The sequence below is a fragment of the Aethina tumida genome, chromosome 1 (assembly GCF_024364675.1).
Source record: "Aethina tumida isolate Nest 87 chromosome 1, icAetTumi1.1, whole genome shotgun sequence".
Taxonomy (NCBI): domain Eukaryota; kingdom Metazoa; phylum Arthropoda; class Insecta; order Coleoptera; family Nitidulidae; genus Aethina; species Aethina tumida.
Window position 1 is genome coordinate 71,916,954 of NC_065435.1, and position 19,015 is coordinate 71,935,968.

At 31.5% G+C, this 19,015-nt stretch overlaps 4 protein-coding genes across 6 annotated transcripts; 1 reads left to right on the forward strand and 3 right to left on the reverse strand.

The window, feature by feature from the left end:
• Positions 1-2,655: 2,655 nt before the first annotated feature.
• Positions 2,656-7,181, reverse strand: LOC109598033 (fibroblast growth factor 1). Of its 3 annotated transcripts, none has more exons than XM_049961512.1 (4): positions 7,055-7,181; positions 3,128-3,248; positions 2,962-3,068; positions 2,656-2,895 (listed from the first exon to the last, which is right to left on the reverse strand). In XM_049961512.1, the coding sequence occupies exons 2-4, from the start codon at positions 3,234-3,236 to the stop codon at positions 2,713-2,715; spliced, it is 399 nt and encodes a 132-aa protein (XP_049817469.1). In that variant the 5' UTR covers positions 3,237-3,248; positions 7,055-7,181; the 3' UTR covers positions 2,656-2,712. The 3 variants fall into 3 exon arrangements, with proteins under 3 accessions (XP_049817469.1, XP_049817470.1, XP_019869400.1); XM_049961513.1 differs by lacking the exon at positions 7,055-7,181 and adding an exon at positions 5,951-6,020; XM_020013841.2 differs by lacking the exon at positions 7,055-7,181 and adding an exon at positions 5,951-6,002 and having other exon boundaries at positions 3,128-3,242.
• Positions 3,472-5,921, reverse strand: LOC126264287 (fibroblast growth factor 1-like). Its single transcript, XM_049961511.1, has 4 exons — positions 5,551-5,921; positions 4,233-4,432; positions 4,071-4,177; positions 3,472-3,978 (listed from the first exon to the last, which is right to left on the reverse strand). The coding sequence occupies exons 1-4, from the start codon at positions 5,658-5,660 to the stop codon at positions 3,784-3,786; spliced, it is 612 nt and encodes a 203-aa protein (XP_049817468.1). The 5' UTR covers positions 5,661-5,921; the 3' UTR covers positions 3,472-3,783.
• On the forward strand, positions 6,325-7,022 carry LOC109598053 (U6 snRNA-associated Sm-like protein LSm3). The gene is made up of 3 exons (XM_020013862.2): positions 6,325-6,484; positions 6,539-6,646; positions 6,703-7,022. The coding sequence occupies exons 1-3, from the start codon at positions 6,464-6,466 to the stop codon at positions 6,877-6,879; spliced, it is 306 nt and encodes a 101-aa protein (XP_019869421.1). The 5' UTR covers positions 6,325-6,463; the 3' UTR covers positions 6,880-7,022.
• A 1,066-nt stretch (positions 7,182-8,247) lies between the features above and the next one.
• Positions 8,248-17,806, reverse strand: LOC109598066 (wiskott-Aldrich syndrome protein family member 3). Its single transcript, XM_020013873.2, has 6 exons — positions 17,650-17,806; positions 12,560-12,946; positions 9,695-10,041; positions 9,321-9,634; positions 8,774-9,267; positions 8,248-8,717 (listed from the first exon to the last, which is right to left on the reverse strand). The coding sequence occupies exons 2-6, from the start codon at positions 12,893-12,895 to the stop codon at positions 8,559-8,561; spliced, it is 1,650 nt and encodes a 549-aa protein (XP_019869432.1). The 5' UTR covers positions 12,896-12,946; positions 17,650-17,806; the 3' UTR covers positions 8,248-8,558.
• Between the last annotated feature and the right edge of the window lie 1,209 nt (positions 17,807-19,015).

Sequence of the window (19,015 nt, forward strand, 5' to 3'; positions counted from 1 at the left end):
TCTTTGTGTTGGTCAGATGCTAATGTTTGGCTTATTGCACCGACATGAATCTGAATTTACTTTTGGCACCGAATTAATAGCTGAATACGCTCATTTCTTAATTGTATCGATAGTTCTAAAAATAAAAAAACACTAAATTTAAAAGAGATTTACACAACAAAATTCAATTTTCAAACTTACTTAAAATTTCTACAATATTTTCTTAGACATATAATTAAACTAAAACAAACCTTAATACAATTTTGCTTTAAATTTTTGCATTATTTCTTCTTACAATTCTTCTCATTAAAATTATTAACACCTTACAGTTTTTATAACTACTAAGATTCATTTTAATTATTCTTTTCTATAATTAAATAAACGAATGAACGACATATTCTGTATTAACCATAATTGTAGCAACTTATTAAAAAAATATATTAAAAATATGAGTAGTCTATCTTATTTTATTCTTTAAAAAATTGCGTATTTTTTATTTTTCAATGAGCAAAATTATATCAACCTTTTACTTTTATTATCTTTCATTGCTGTCTGTGAATTTAAATCTCACCGAATTTTATATACGGGCGGTCTTTTGTTGAAATTATAAAAAAAATATAATTCAGCGTTACAAAGTCTGAGTGAAATAAGAAGGGGTGGCTAAGAGTATACGACTAGATATGTCAACAGTTTCACATTACTAAGTAAATTAGAGAAAGTGACCGAAACAAATGGTCTGATTTGGAAAAACTTGAAATGTGTGAAGATTGTTAGTGGATGGGGTTCGTTCGACTCCAGGTATACATGAAAAACCCTGGTTTCTATTAAAAATGTAAAAGCCTTATTTTGAATTGCTTATGATTACATTCATTGGACCACAAAACAAAATTTTATATATAAATAATGATAGTTTTGCTTATGTTAAACATTCTACAGGGACACAATTTCACATAAAGATTGTTACACAGTGAAACATGGTGGCGGATCAACAGTGCTATGGGAATTATTAAATTCTTCTGGCGTAAGCCCCTTAAACTAGTTTATGTGCAGGAATATATTTAACAACAATTTGCTTCCATATATTAAAGAAATGATGCTCTTTCTTCAATATATGATACTAAATATGTATCAACATAAAACTAATCGCAAACACAAATAAAAAATTGTGACGGATTGGTTACAGGTTCAAACCATCGATCTTTGTTCTTTCGAAATTAATGTCCAGTTCAATTCAGAAAAATATAAGTAAATTATTTTTGTAATTTCTTTCACAAATAATTAAACCTATTTATAACATTAATTAACAGAGAGAATATTAAAAAACGGTAAATTTATAATTATAATAGATAAACGAACAAAAATTGTTAAGTAACTTCTTTCTCAAATAACTAAATCATTTTCCTGCACCAATTAAAAGAATATTCAAAAAAGCAAAATAATAGTTAAATTATCTCTTTATATTTTGACACATTATTTATATACAAATTTTCAATTTTTAAATTTCTTTCAAATGATTATTACAATCAATCTATTTTCCAACAACTTACAATTTTCTGAACTATATACAAACTAAATTGTAACTGTTACAAATAATTAAACAAATGTATTGGATCAATTAATTTATTTTCACGACAATTAAAGCAAAAATAAAATTTATGGTGACCATTGGTTTTTCATGTAATTATAAAACGATTTAAACATTCAATAATAATACAATTATACCCACACAAATAATACCATAATAAATGTGTAATGAGCGCGACTCAAATGAATGAGAACAATAATGAATAAATAGCGTTTTGCGGTTATACTAAGGAGATGAAACCGATTTCAATAAATTAATTCAAGACTAACCATCCCGTATAAAACTAGATAATATATCAATGACATGACAGGTTCTTAGGAGGAGACACACGGGATCACTTTCTAATCTCTCTTGATTTGCTGTGAAAAAAATCCGATTTAATGCTGCGGCACTAATGGAAACTGTTTAGTTAATTTGCGCTGCGACAAATATGGGTTAAAAATTCTATAGGCTTGAGAAATTGTCTATGCGTGATTGAAATATCAGATGTTTGATGATTGATAAATTATTCATGTTAATTTTCAACTATTTAGGCAATATTTGACACAAAAGTAAATTTATTTTTTTTGTGTTTAATTAAATAATTCAACAAATATATAAATAAGTTTCCAATCAATTATAATTTATAGTATAATCGTTTATCAGTAAATAAAACGTTAAATTTATATAATAAAAAATTGTCCCTCCATGTGATAGTAAGTTTCCAAAAACAGTTTTATTATTATGTTATAATAATATTTAACGTTCTTAAATACCGTTTTTTGTATGTATATTTTATAACAATTTGTGAACGATTTAAAACACGAGCAATCAAATCTTACATAACAGTCCAATTTAAATCCAAACATTTAGAAGAATGATGGTAAAGCGAGGTAGTTGCAGAGCGAACAGATGCCATTGACATTGAGTCCGTAAAGTGGGTCGAGTGGTAAGTGGGCCGCGCAGAAATCTTTCAAGATATTAATGCTCATTAAAAAATTAACTTTGGTTAATGAGCTTACGACCACTTAATTTTATATATTATGAGCAACTGGATCATTATTCAAAACAACGTCCGTTCGATGCGTTCGTGTAAGGAAATAACAAGGAATATGAATGTCTGTATTCGTAGCGGTTAATACTGATAAAAACTTAATTAGTCTCTTATGTTATGATTGTCGTCGGGGCAAAAATTTGGTGGACTTCTTTCCCCATGTTGTTCTAGGGCCTGGTTTTGATTTCAATTGCTTGTTTAAACCAATATACCATTTAGGATATGTTGCTGATTCGTAGCAGGTGTATGAACCAGCAAAACTTTCTATAAATTTAGTTCCTGGATTATTGACATCTTCCTATAAAAATTGAAGATGTATTATTTCTAATCAAAATAAAGAGTGCATCTAGATTAAAAGCATTACCTCTCCATATAATTGTCCTTCTTCACCAAAGCAAATGTATCTTCCAGTGTATTTACCTTTTAGTCTCACCTCGCTTTCATTATCAGCGGAAGAACATATTAAATCAGCTAAAATAAATGAATGAATTAAGTAGTTGTACTTTTATCTATCAAATGTATAAACTTACTGTCGCAGTCATTTAACTCATCAGTCCCTTCTATTATTCCATTCCCTCTTACGGCTAAATGGAAACCTCTTTCACAGTACAATTTAAATTCGTTCCCAAACGGACCCATCGTCAACTAAAACTGAATCGTGTACAATAGATATATAGAAACTATATATATTTAAGATAATAACATGAGTGTTTGTAATCTTAAAATAGATAGGTAGGAATTTTGTATATATTTATACCGAAATAATTTTTAGATTAACATAATTTGAAACTTTAATCAATAAACGATCAATAAAACCACAGTTACTATTTCTAAAATATTTTATTATATACAAAACGGTACAAAAAATATTAGTTCATATAAAACATTTTATTCAAAATTAACATAAATTAGCTGCATTAGTTTGTACATAATATAAAATGAGTGAATACTGCAAGTAGTGGTAAAAGGAATGAGTCCAATATTTATTTTTATTGTCGTTTAAAACTATTATTGTTAAGTTACATACTTCTGAAGTTAACAAACATAAAACCACTATAATTATATTCGTACTATAATTGACTAGAATTATTTAAGTTAATTAATAACTTAAATAATAAAAAAATATATTGCTAAAGTATCGTTATACTTTAGATATATTTTCTTAACGTGGCATTTGTATAAATTTTTATTCAAATCGTTTCCTTCTAGGTATGAACTTGACAGCTTTTTGGCCCGCATTAGTTTTTCTCCCCCTTTTGAACTTTCCATTTTTCTTGATCCCAATATACCAACCTCTTTTTTCAAACTTCTTTGATTTATACGTTGTATAGAGCCCTTGAAAATCCTCTATGAATATTATATTATCACTTAAAGGATCTGGCTAAAAACGAACGAATTGTTAAAATGTTAAAGTTAACTTTTTATAAATCACATTTAAAATGGTTAATCATTATATATTATTAACTAGTTTACCTCGGCATATAATTTTCCTTTATGATTCATCCCCACGTACATATTTGATAACAAGCCTTTTATTTTGACCAAAGACGTGCCACCTCCAGGCATCAATTCCAAAAAAGCTAAAAAGAAAATAAATGTATATACATTTAATTGATAAACAGTTATAATTCTTACTGTGCAAATCCGTATCATCTTTCGTTCCAAAAACTCTTCCGTCCGGATAAACAGCTAGATGATACTCGGTCTTGGAATAAAGCTGCATTTTCCATTGGGTCCATCGTGGTCTAGATGGTATATGTACATAATGAGATCGACTCGATGAAGCTGGAGGCCAGTGAGCTTTCGGTGGCGGTTGTTCATCACTAACCCCACACCTAGTTAAATAAAAATTTGACTTTTTTACAGATACTTATGTTTTTAAATTATAATTTCCATGATCTATCAAAATTCAAATATTATCCGTTATCAACATTTAAATATTTTGTCAATGAATTAGTACGACAGCTTTTATAAATTAATCAAAATACAAATAACTGGTCACAGATATTTATTTTAATAGTGAAATTAGACTTTTTAATTTAGTTACTGTGAATTTTCGGTGGTGGTTGTTCATCACTAACCCCACACATAGTCAAATAAATATTTCAACTTTTTTATATGTACTTATGTTTTTAAATTATTAATTATTCTCCTATATTCATTTGTTATCCGTTCTCAAAATTTATATATTTTGTCAATGAATCACTTACGGCAGCTTTTATGGATTAATCAAACTATAAATAACTGCTGATATCAAAATAGATATTTATTTTAATAATTTAATTAGACTTTTTAGCTTAATTGCAACTATTGTATACATAGAAGGGATTTCTCTTTCAGAAGTGTGTGAAATTAGTTAATTGTTGACAAAATTTTACTTTTTTTTATTACGCTTTCTCACAAACAAAGAAATATATTGTGGTTTTCCTTTTTCATAAGAGTACGATTGTAATAAATCAAATATCGACTACAGTTTGAACACAACATTTAAATTAATGGTCGCACGCGTCAATAAAATCGAACAGTATATTTTACGATTGCATAAATATTTACGAACCATGATGGAATCGATATTCTAAAAAGTAAAAATAGAATTTGTATTTTGCAATGTATTCCCTGTTTTCATAATTGTTTTTCCATAAAATTTTAAACTCGTTTTAAATTTCTAATGTAGATGGAAACACGAATTGGTTTCCCCAAGGGATAACTATTTTAAAATAGAATGGTGAAAAGTACATAAACCCCATTAATTTCTATTAATATATATTCCTTACAAATCTCAGATTTCGTACTATAATAACAATTTTGTAAATGCGAATTTTTGCAACACTAAGAATATAAAAAATAAATATTTATAAAATATTTAATTCAGTTAAACTAGCTGACTGGTACTTAAAAACGTTTAAGAAGTATAAAGTTCCAAAAAGCGCTCAACTCACATGTTTAGACTTACCATTTCACGTCCCTTTTTTGTCGATTTACATTATCGGTTTCCTCTAAATCACTACTAGAATCACTTGAATCACTACTAGTGTCAGTTTCAATTTCCCCTTTCGCATACATCTTTTAATTACCGCGTACAGACCGGAAAATGCGAAGTACTTGAATATTTCTACCTAAATTTACATCCACGCTTAAAACGTGACGCAATGCCAGAATTTTAATTTCAGTCTCGGAAACGTTTCAATTAACTCTGATGAATAACAGACTGTGCCTGAATGAACTCGGAAATCAAGATTTAAATTTATTATGCCCAAGTTATAAATAGACGCAATATGTTTCAGTGTGCCGCAAAAATAAAATAGAAAATTGTATAATTCTAAATTTAAAGCCATAAGTGTTTAAGGACTTACTCGATAGTGTCGTAAGATCAAATGAGTTAATAAAAGCTGAATGAACAGCCGTATGTTTATTCAAAATTGCTCTATCTGCACTGTTGATGTCACATGGGTTGCCTATAGTTAAAATCAATATAGATGCGACGTTGTGATTATGATACTTGTTTTTATGTTTCAAATTTTGATTGAAAGGAATTCATTCGACTTTAAATAAATTGAAATCATAGAATATGAACCAATATAAAATTTACATATAAATATGCAAACATCGTCGTAACAAGCAGCAAAAATATTTACGTAGATTATTAATTTGAAAAATTATCTCTATATTCACTTAATTTGTTTATAAGTATACCATATACTAATATTTATTTATAAATATAATATAAAATATTATAAATACATTATAAAATTTAAATCACTTTTGGTGTAGGTAACTGTATACATAAGGTTTTCTATGATACATAATATAACCTAAAATTCGGTTTGTTGTACGAACAGAAGATTTGAAATTTGTGAAGCGATACAATGGCAGATGATTTAGAAAATGTAATTATTGAATGAATATCACAATTTATATTATTAGTAATGCTTTATTTACAGCTTCCTTCCATAACCGTTAAAGAACCGCTGGACTTGGTTAGATTGAGTTTAGATGAAAGAATCTACGTTAAAATGAGAAACGACCGAGAAATTCGTGGTAGATTACATGTAAGTTCAGTTACCAACAATTTAATCCATAACTCCATTCTATCTGTTAATTTCAGGCTTATGATCAACATATGAATATGATTCTTAGTGAAGCAGAAGAAACTATTACTACTGTGGAAATAGACGAAGAAACTTATGAAGAAGTTTACAGAACAACAAAAAGAAATATACCAATGCTGTTCGTAAGAGGTGATGGTGTTATTTTGGTGTCTCCACCAATGCGTACCTCTTAATAGTTTTTAGGTTTGTGACATGTAATTCTTTAAAGCAATATAAGTTGTATTAAATTGTTTTTATAATATTAATATATAAATGATTGAATATCTTGGAAATCCAATGTAATTATAAATAAATAAAATATTGTCTTTATAAATAATTTAGTCTTTTAAAATTCTAACCTCTACTTACCTAAACTCCAATCCAAACATTGACAATATAAAACAAATGTTTAAAAATGCCATAACTTTTAAGTAATTGCTTCTTTACATGATTATTAAATACCTTTTAAAACATTCTTGACCATTGTACAATAAGGCGGGAAAGATAACCGTTAAAAAATAAGGGGGTTTTACCAGAAATGTCACTCATAATTCTAAACAGTAACAATTTTTGTCTGTTCACTATTTTGAATAGTGCTCTTTTATTTTAGTAATATCAAAACATTTTCAAGTTAAAGTAAAGAAATAATACACATGTTTCATTATTTAAATTTATTTTGCCCATTAATAGGTTATCTTTACAAATGTTTCCTGAAAGATATTAGTTAAAATATTAAAAGAGTATCATTAGATTACAATTATTATATGTTACTATACACCTTATATAATTTAAAATAAAAAGCTTACATACTTTACAAAATATAAACTATATACATATATTGAACAAAATATATAAAGCATCATACATACATCTTTTTTTTCTAGTAGGAAAAAAGAAAACATTGTTTATTCAATCACTATAATACTGGAAATTTGGCTTGACTTACAATAATCTCACATAAATCAACAAAAATTCAAATAATGCATCTTTGAAAATTTACAGATATGAACAGTATTCCTTTATTTTATTAAAAATTAAATTAGTAGATAAAAAAGAACACTGATCAATTTCTTCCAACCAAATTTTTTGCACATACCAAAGCATTTACACGTACACTAAGACATTTGATTTCATAAGTTCGCTACTTTCACCTGATGCTATGTACAAATAACACAATTTTATTATTGCTTCATACATATTGTAGATACAGAATTAAGAAGTACTACCTATTTTAACCAGTACAGCTTAATTGTTTCAACCAGTACACAAGGCAATTTTCATAGATTCTGTATTTCAGTCTTACGTTTCATACAGTTAAAGCCTAAGCCAATATTGAGACTAACTATTTCAAGATTATTGTTTACATGTCCAATAAATATGTGGTATACATATTTTAAGTCTATGAATATTATTGAAAGCAGTTTTGAATTTGTACAGAGCATCAGACAAAATTTGATTTTTGAGAAGTTACATTCATCTCAATTATTATCTCTAAGAGCTTCTTCCTTTGTACTAAACCGTGTAATTTTCGCGCTACAAACTGTGATAATAAAATTTCGGAATTGACATATTTTAATAGTTTATTAACTAATAATTTTAAAGCAACGTAACTATTCAACATTAATAAGAAACAAACTGTTCAAACTGATCACTCCACAGAGATATACTCGAAACGAACCTAACATCTGTACACGCTCCACAAGACCAAACGACGGTAAACCAAAGAAAAAAAAACAGAACATTCAACCGGACTTTGTACATCACACACGTGCGGAGCACTCATTTCGTTGTGACCATCTTTTCCGACTCCTTAAATTCTCCACGAATCTGACGCTCAGTAGACCTGGCTAGCGGTGCTAGCCTTGCGTCGATGTCACGCCGATGTCTCGTTCTCGCCCCAACCCTCGCTGTCTTCAGACTCGCTGCCCGAATCGGTGTCACTAAGTTCGACGGCGACGCGCCGCGCCAATATCGAGGCGACATCGTGTAATCCATTGCCTTGCTCCACTTCCTTACGCTCCGTTTTTTCGACCTAGAAGTTGAAAATTGTTGTAACGTGATAAAAATGATTATTAAAAATGCACTTACTTTTCGTAATTTGATGCCATCCCTGATAGCTTTAAGCAAATCGTTTCTAGGGTCAGCCAGCGGAGGGCCTTGTTTGGCAATAGGCCTGTCTTTGACGGGCGTTAATTTGGGAGGTGTCGACGTTAGTATGTTGGCTAAGTTTCCGTTCATCAACGGTGCCGGCGGACTCGCTGGCGGTATCACCCCTCCGTTCATAGGCATGGGGGGCGGAGGCGGTGGCGGCGGAGCTGCTGGCGTCGGAGGCTGCTTGGGCGGCGACGCTTGCTTGACTGGCGCCGGAGGAGGAGGTGGCAGGTCCTGAGGCGCAATGATGGAGGGAGGCAGAGGTGGTTCCGGCGCCATCGGGTGAATGATGTGCTGCGGGCTGCTCGAACGGGAGTGTACGCTAGATTGGCGTACCACGTGGGAAGGAATGCCGTTGGGCGGCGACATTGACGCCTCGGGTGGCGGAGGGGGCGGCGGCAAGTTGTCTCTACCCGTGGACATACTGCGACCTGAACAACAATTTTATTCCAAAATATAAACAAAACATATATAAATAATTTACCTCTTGTTGGCGTATTGGCACTGGGCGTGCTGGTATTGCTAGGCGGCGCTGGTGGCGGTTGACTTGGGCGGGCCTTACCCCTGGTGGGCGTACCACCGGCCATATTCAAAGACTCCGAACTGAGGGGACCCTGGCCGTACATTCCGTGCTGGTAAGGATTTTCCTCGTACGGAGGATAGGCAGCAGGCGACGGCATACCGTCCGGCATCTCCTGCTGATACGAACGGCGGATTTCGATGGAATTCGGCCGCGGAGGACGTTGTTGTTCCATCATCATTTCGTCGGTCTGTTGCAACTGAATCTGTTGCGGAGTTCTAACGAAAACAACACAACTTTTAATATACAGATTCACGTACAAATATTTAAATACTAACCTGTAAATGGTGTTCGGATTCATGATTGTTTCGCCATGACCCATCGCGATCTGTTTCTGACGTTCGCGCGTGTTGTGTGGCTGTCGCACCCGCTTTTTGTGCCTGTTGCCCTGACCACCGTCGGCGCGTGGCCTGTGTGGCTTCTTGCCCCGGTCGTGCATCATGCGTTCGGTGTCGTTGAGCATCTCCTGACGCCACAATTCGAAGAAGTAATTCGGATCTGTATAGAATTTCAGGCCGTCTTTGCCGTCGTCTCTGTAGCCGTTCAGCTTATCCAGAGGCGGCGGCTTGTCGCACGAGTTGTACGTTTCCAGCATCGCCGTTGGCATCGTCGCACGGGCAAAAATCTAAAAGAAAATGCAGGTCCTATTAATATACACTAATAGACAATTTTATTGTTGATTAATAATATTTTAAGACAAGTAAACTGAGGTAGAGTAATTACATGGAAATTACTAATTTTATTCTGAATACCGCAAAAAATATATGTACCTCTTTAATTACATAAAACTTCGATGTCGTTAATGTAAAAAATTAGCCGTCCCATAATTATAATTAACGTGGTTCATTAATTAAACACACAAACTTGGTCATCATTAAAACAAATATTTGCTTGCGGTTTATTTTTTACCCACACTTAACCGGGACTCAAAAGTATACCTAAGGTAAGCCAACAAACTTTTTTTGCATAACAATACGTTAAACATAGATGGTGTCTTCCTGTGTACAATTTACGTGTGAAAATTATGAGGAAACCAGACCACGAATAGTTTTCGACTAACTGTTAAACACACATTGCATTTAGTAGTTTTTATTATTCGCGCATAGCACGAGATTAGCCAATCTAACAACGAAATTAGCTTCGCCGACAACGAAAATGCCCATTACTTCACACAATTATGCAAATTGAATGGACATACCATTGTTACGTTGATGGAATATTAAAGCACCTTCTAAGTACTTCGGCAAACCTGCATCAGAGTTGTTACGAGTAGTTTTAATAATGAACTTTATTAAACTTTTAAATTATCATTTTGAAGGATTAATCACGTATCTTATGTTAAGTATGGACAGGAATTTATAATTGAGCAGTTAAGACATGACGAATGTCGATTGAGTACACACATAAATTGAATTTGCACTTATATCCGGCAATAAATTTTTGCCTTGACAATTAGGTGTGGCGAAAATATTATCCGTGCAATCGGCAAATAAAAGCGTTGACAGTTAAATGTTTTATTAATGTGCGCATATGTGTAATTTTATAAATGGCAAAGAAATTAATTGAATTTTACATTTCCATGGGTAATTCAACGCATATTACAAGAACAATATTAAAACCAGTTAACATAATTTCTGTTTTTTATAGTTCAACTTTTATCTCAGCAATTTCTACAGCTGCATTTAGTTATATTCGATAATTATTGTATTTTTATAATTCCAATGTATCGTTCGAAACTACATGATGACTTTTTGCTTACATGTTTTCTGGTCGGGCGACAATTGAAAAATTGCATTTCCTCTTTACGGCAAACATAAATTCTAATCAGAAACGCGGGGGCGACCCGTTTTTAATCCCGACGTTTTTCAATCTGATGTCTGTGGCTTCACAGAAAGATTATTTTCTGTAATACGAGTATGTAAAGCAGACACGTAATCCGCAAACGATGAATAGAAGTATGTGTCTTTTCTGTGAACGCTATTTAGTCATTTATCATTTTTGGTTTTGATTTTAGATTTAGATTATGTTGTTTCTAAAGTTAATTTATGTATAATTGATAAGAATCAATCAATGTTAAAGTTCATATAAAAAAGTTTCTCTTTAAAAGAGTCATATGGTTTTTGAATACACATATTTTTAATATTCTCTTAAAACTACACTTTTTTGCAATATTTATATATTGCTTACAATTCAGTTGCGGCTTTTTACGATGTGACAGATTTTTTGGGCCATTCTATGACAAAACAGAGAACCCAGAGCTACCACAGAACCACAAGACCGTTGTCTTAGATTATTGTCCCTAAGGGACAGGATGAGTTCAACACGTATGATTGCTGATTAATTTTTTGCCGTTGAAGGTAGGCCAATAGATACTCGATCGATCTGTTTACCTCCGCATAAGGTCTTTTTTATCTAGGTGTTAGGTTTTTTTTGCATGCACTATATTAAAGTCACACAGTGATGAGAATGTAGAGAAAGTTTAACATGAAATTGCTGTGCATTCTCACTAACTATCCAATGTGTTGAAGTGTAGAAAATTTATTGCTTTTGAAAAAGCTCAAAGATCAAGCTACACAAAATGGTTCAAACAAAAATACACACATATTTAAACAAAAAGTGGACCTTTTGTATAATTACATCTACAATATATGTTAATTATATAGTATTATTATAAATTCATTTCTTTTTTATTTAAATTTAGTTTTATACTCCTCAATTATGACAAAAATCTCCAGTAATGCCTGTTCCTCGATAGTAATTTTTCTCCCATTCGGTCGGTACATTACATAAACAGTGTCTTGAGTAAAACCCAATCTTGAATAATGAATGACACGTACTACTGTACAAAATCGATCGAATGAAAAGTAGCGGAGTTGCAGCTGATAACATTTGAAGTTTTATTCATTTGTAATATTTACATATGCAAATTGATTTAAAATTTCATCAGCTGCAACTCACTTATCTTTCTTTTTCTATAAGAAATTGAAACATATTTAAATAATTAACGATGTGTTTTCGAATAATTCAAGTATTTAGTAGGATACTATAGCGCATAAAAATTTCAGCTGAATTCAAATGATAATAACTACCTCAAACATTTTAATGCCTTTAAACAGTCCCTTTACTTTGACATCGAAACTTACGTGCTGATCGAAAACTGTTGAGCTCTTGAACGCCTTCCGCATGTGGATGTCCTGTAGCGAGACTTCTTCGACGGTGCTGTCCAGTTGAGTGACTTTGATCGCCAACCGATCAATCCGGGCCTGCAGACTGTTCGATCGGTCATAGAGCTGTTGAGCGTCACGGGCCAACTCCCCAAAAAGATCCTCGGCGTGGCGGCTAAGCGAGCTGAGCTGACGCACCGTGTTCGCCAAGGTGCCATTAGTTACGCCCTCCAGCTCCGAGGGCAGCGGATAGTCGTCGGGTAGGGTGCCGCGCGTCACGTGCACCGGCTCGATCACCCGCTTCGGCAGCGGCATGTTGGTGGTGAACGCGGACTCGACCTACTGACGGTGGACGCAACAACGAGTCTGAAACACACGAATCTAAATTAAAAAAATATAGAGTGTTTATTAAAGATTAGTGTTATCTGTTACAATTTCTACTAATATGTTATGTACAATTGATTTCGATATTATAATTTTAACATTAATTTAAATATAATAAACAAGTCATTATATTGAACAAATATTTTGCCTCATTCCATTGTAAACAAACACGACCGAAAACGCCCCTCAATAATATCATTATTTGAAATGTACTAAAAGATTTATATACAAATGACAGGTTAATGCTAATTGTACAACTAATCATTTTATGTACATGATTATTAGTTATATCTTGACGCATTTTATGACAAGAAGTACAGAAAATAGTTTTTCATTACTCCCTTTTAACGTGAATTTATTAGTAGCGAAGTTTTACTTATAAGAATTATTTAATTGATCGTAGTAAAACTAGATCATACTCTGTTAGAAAATGAAATATATTATAATAATTCAGCGTTACCGAGACCGAGAGAAAATTAAAATTAAAATTTAGAGGAACAGGGCAAGTGGTAGCTGCGAATAATATTGTGAGAATTTGAAATAGCTAGATAATTGGAACGTCAAAAATAATAATAAAAAATAATAAAAGTAATTTAAAACATTTTATTTAACGATCCGTTCTTGTCTACACAAATTAAAACCAAACTGAAGGAAGTGGGACTTGAAATTAGTTCAAGACTGAGAAGAAGGTTAGTGAATGCTCTCTGTTAAATATGTAAAGTGCCCAATTTCGATTTGTTCAGGATTAAAAGACCAAAAAACATCAATGTTTTGCTTTGGATATCGTACCAACCCTATAGAAAATATGTGAGATAAAAAATTACACAAACTTGAACGAACAACACATGGCAGGCAACAAGCCGTATCATGAACCACTTCATTTATTTTTCTTAATTAAAAAAAGTGTTTTATGCATTGCTTCTTCATTATATATTTTTTAACATTACGGAGAAAATATATATAATATAATAATATAACTTTGTCATAACACACATTAGGATAATTTAGGTAGGCTGAATACGAGAAAGATTATTATTTTTCTTCATTTGGACATCCGCCAAGTTAATAATAATATTTCTATTTTTCAAATAATGATACTTATGCCACCATCTTCCAGAGTGAAGGACAATGTAGAGAGATCTTAGACAATTACAGGTACAACATTACTAAAATTGTTTAAATCGAATAAAATATAACAGAGTTACAGTTTATAAAAGTTTCAAAATCAATTTCCAGTTTCAAATATGACAATTGAATGGAATTTAAAATTTTGTGCTATAACTCAGCTAACTTTCTGACCAACTTTCTCTATGAAATTCATATTTTTGTATGGTTTTATTAAAAATACATATTGATTTATTTTGTACCTGGTAATATATGTACACCACTACATCAATTTTATTGAAAACTCTGGGTATTCTATAATAAAATAGATGATAAAGCGTATAACCAACGACCATGTACCCAAATACAACATCAAAGGAATTATTATAAAATTGAATACAATAAACAAGTTATTAGATTAGAACAAATATTTTGGAACATTCCTATGTAAATACAACGAAAACGCCCCTCAATATTATCAAAATTGTAGATAATAAACGAAACGTTTGTTTAAAATGTTGGCCACATCATTGTTTGAAATGTACTAAAAGCCTGACAAAGACAATACAAATCCTACAAGTAATAAACGCGAGAAAAAACCAGCCAACAAAAACTTGGACAGTAAAATGGCATGTGGTTTATTGTGGTTATAAATACTAAAACCACTTGACATTGACTCAATTAAATAACAGTAAAAACAAACGTAAATTCCAACACATTAAAACATTGTGCTCCACTTGATTCAATTAGAATTAGAATGGTCACTTTTATCAACTCCAAATGAATTGTGCCGACCGTGAATGAATTAAATGTAAAGAAGCGATTTATTACAATCAATTTTTTGTTGGATTCGCATGTGCAGCATCTTTATCGACAATGAAGCGAGAAACAGCTTCGTTGCGACAGATGTGCATTTCCTGGTCGTGACAAAACAAACTGGAATGTCTTCGCGGTATCAAGTTTTCTATATTTAAAATTTATTTCAGGTGCACAAACGTGCTGCGTTTCTTGTCTTCCATCTTTTAATTAGTCACGCCACCGAGTGTAAATTATTATGTATCATTTTAATTACTGCAAAATAGTTTTTAAATAGAAGAGTCAGAGAAACATTTTCATTATAACAATGGTTGGATTGATCAAATATTTGCTACTGAACTTACTTATTTTATTTCGGGGATTTTGCTGGCAATGAGTAATAATAGTCTAAGGTGTGTTTAGATTTGTGGCTAGAACGTTTTGTTGTTCAGTCCGATTAGTCACAAGCAATCTTCTTATCAAGACATTCCATTTTTATCCCTTATTATCTATTTCCTGTAAATTTATTTAAATTGAATTAGATAAAACAAGCTTACTATAGGTTACGCGTATCACTGGTGCAATTAAAACAGACCAAAACACAGTAAATCTACATCAAATGAATTCACCTGCCGCACTAATTTATTTTAGCATGTTACTTAGTTTACATACAGTTACAATATTATCAAGTTCCGTGTAAGATACAGTTAGAAAGCAACGCAAACGATCTTGTTACAGTTTTATAGTAAAATGGTATCACTCCATGCAGCCAGAATGGCAAAAGGTCCGAGGACTTTAGTAAACTAAACTATAAAACCTAATGGTACCAGCAGAAAATTTCAGACCGTTTTAATGGCAAAACGGATGCGGACAAAATCACGTGCGTTAACGAGAAATTCGTTTGATGAAACCGCCACGTGACAAACTCGATCCCATCCGACTTACACCCCGAAACAGGCTCAATTATGGACTAAACTAGTCAAGGTCACAAACAACCCTCGAAACCAAGCGCAATGAGTGAATGAAAATTGCTCGCACCTTTCGAGTAACGAGACGAGGGCGTACGGATGCGTGAAATCGATATTTATTATTTTGAGTGGCACAAATGGCTTGGTGGCGTCGTTTGATCCGATTTTTTGTCGTCCGAATGGAACGGGATGAATTTTTAATGCGACATAAAAACGTCATATTAATCATAGTGGTGGAGTAATTTGTTGATAGAATGGTGTTTTCTGAAGTGCACGTCGGGAGAGGGTGTGTCGTCTAGTAAAATTTATTGCAATTCTCGTATTAAATCAATAACATTTTGTCGTGTTCGACGGAGTTTACTGTCCGTGAGTCATGTTCACTTTCTAGTTGGAAATTTATTTTTCAGTCGTAAGGAGCGAATGAGCAAAAATAGCTTTTACGGTTAAAGACGAATAGAGTCAAACGTTGAAACCACACCGTTTAAACAAATGCGTAATGCATCATTATATTTCTGTAACAATTATCTTTACTAATATTCGTAAAATATATTATGTCATCCAATTAAGATGAAGTGAAATCACTACTAATATTAGTTAAATTGGTCAGCTTTTATGAGGATTTAGCAAGTTAGATTTAATCTGCACAAACAGAGATTACATATAAGAATATTTTGAAAACATCTGTTTTAATAACAATTAATTACAGTTTTTAAAGATTAAGTAAAATAAATAACAATTTTTAGTTATGAAATAAACATTTACATTCCATTCTTATCATTATTCAGACAACAAGCTGATTTGCACTAATATTTAGTTTATTTAACAAATGAAAAGTAGAAATTTAATTTGCAAATACTGATTAAATAAATAAAACGTTGCATACACATTTGTTTACAATGAAAAAACTAATGCATTCCAAGAAGGCAACCTCAAATTACCTATCAATCAGAGCATAAAAATGAAAAAATAAATACTTAATAATAAAATAATATAAGTTATATTACAAAAAATACTTGATTAAATAAATCAGTTAATCATTTATAGAAAATGAAAAAATAAATTATATTTACAAAACATAGCAATATCTTACACATTTAAATTTTGTTTCTCATTTCCAATTAGAGACAAATCTGTGAAAGTGGAGCAACTTGCAATTCATTAAGTTTAATTGTGTCTGCTATTTAATAAGACGAGCGTTTCTTTTGAAATATTGGTTGACACAACATTATTTTTAAATTCTGATAAAACAGATATTTGATAAGACGACGAAACATTTTTCCAATTTGTGTATAAAGTAAACAGACCAAGATAAGATGGTACAAAACAGAACATCCAAATCTAGACATTCGGCGAACTTTGAATGTGTACAAGTTACGAATTTATTTATATTTCAGCACTTGTTAATGTCTTTAGCGAGTGTGCTTGAAAAAAACTGACGAAGACGCGTGGTTGAAAATTAAAATCAAACAGACCATATGCGGTTATCGAAAATGAGGATGTGAATCACTAGAGGGGAGTGAATAATTTAGCCGGATAAAACAGATAGTAGTTTATAAAATGTAACATTTCCTGCATTTGATGAAATTCGTTACGTTCTAAGTGGATTTACATCGATTTCGGCACTTATCAATCCGATTAAATCGGCGTAATCGATACGGTTCATTCACTAAGACATCTTACAAAATTGAAAATTATGCAACAATCCCGCTTATTAAAATCGCAATTGCAGCAATATTTTTCAATATTATAATGTCAAATAGAAGGGGAGAAAGGCCAATAAACTGCTTTAAATGTCAAATACGCGGTTAAGTGAGCTACCTTGTTCGTTGGGGCCAAGCACATTTTAACACCAAACCACACAACAACCACCAGAATGAATGTACATAATGTTTTCTTATCTTAAACTTGTTGTTTTCTTTGATAAATATCTGGAAAAATGGCGAAGCGGAACACCCAGCAAAGAATCCGAATCGTAACTAACTGATGCCACACCCACGAATTGAAAAACACCATATCCATTTGTCACTGACGCACGTCTACCAACATTAGACCGCTGAAAACATCTCAATAAATTATTTTTATTCAGTTAAATTTATTATTATATCGAAAATGTCTGTTTAACATGAACTAAATAAGCATTAAATTTGTTTAATTTTAATAATAATTTATTTTCTATTAAATTGTGATTACATACTTTACGAGGGTTCATCCAAAGGTTCTAATTTTAAAGAGTTAAAACATATTAGGTGTTTTCTATTATTCCTCAAGAGTAAGGTCCCGGGAGCACGTTTACGAGTTTTAACATTAGTATAATCCTCTAGAACTGCTTCGAGCTTCCTTCACCCGTCCCTCAGGTAAGTACCTGAAAATTTTTAAGAGCATCATGCTCCGCGCATGTGCAATAGGTTTCTTTCTTTTGAATTGGAGCGAAACAGGAATTTTTCATATTTAATTGTGAGTTTGTAACAGTATACAATGGAGTTTACTAAATTGGTTACTATATTCAAGAAAGAAATAGGAAGAAATACTTTTCATTTTTATTTTATCATTACCAAAATGTTTCATTCAAAGTAGTTTAAGTGCACAACCAGTAGAGAATAGTTCAGATGTTATAAAACTGATAATAGTTATATTTCTGCTTTTTATGATTTAAACAAATTAAGGGGTTTTAAATCTTTTAAAATGTTATATATATTTCATTTCATTATTATATTTGTATAAATATTATTCTTGTAAATCACTTATAAAAATTATTGTTTTGTAAGTAATTTTACTATTTGTATATTTGAAAAAATAAATTTTGTAAATGATTTTACAAGAAAAAATAAAAATTATTAAATTTCAAACTTCTATTAACGAACCTAATTTAAACTTTGAGGAAAGTGAGATATTCTAATTAAAACACCAAATTTATAATTACGTTATATTTATAAAATGAAAATAAATAGATATAAGTAAAAAGGTTAACAACATAAAAAGTAATATAAAATTATAAAACATTAACATACAAATACACAATCAACGGAATGTAAAATTTTGCAGTGAACAAAATTACAAAATCTTACATATCATAAACATGTGATCAATTAATATTCACACTTGAGTATTTTTTTTTTAATTAATATAAAATCAAAAATGGGAGACATTAGTTGTTTGAAGGACGATTCCTATCATATTTCTAATG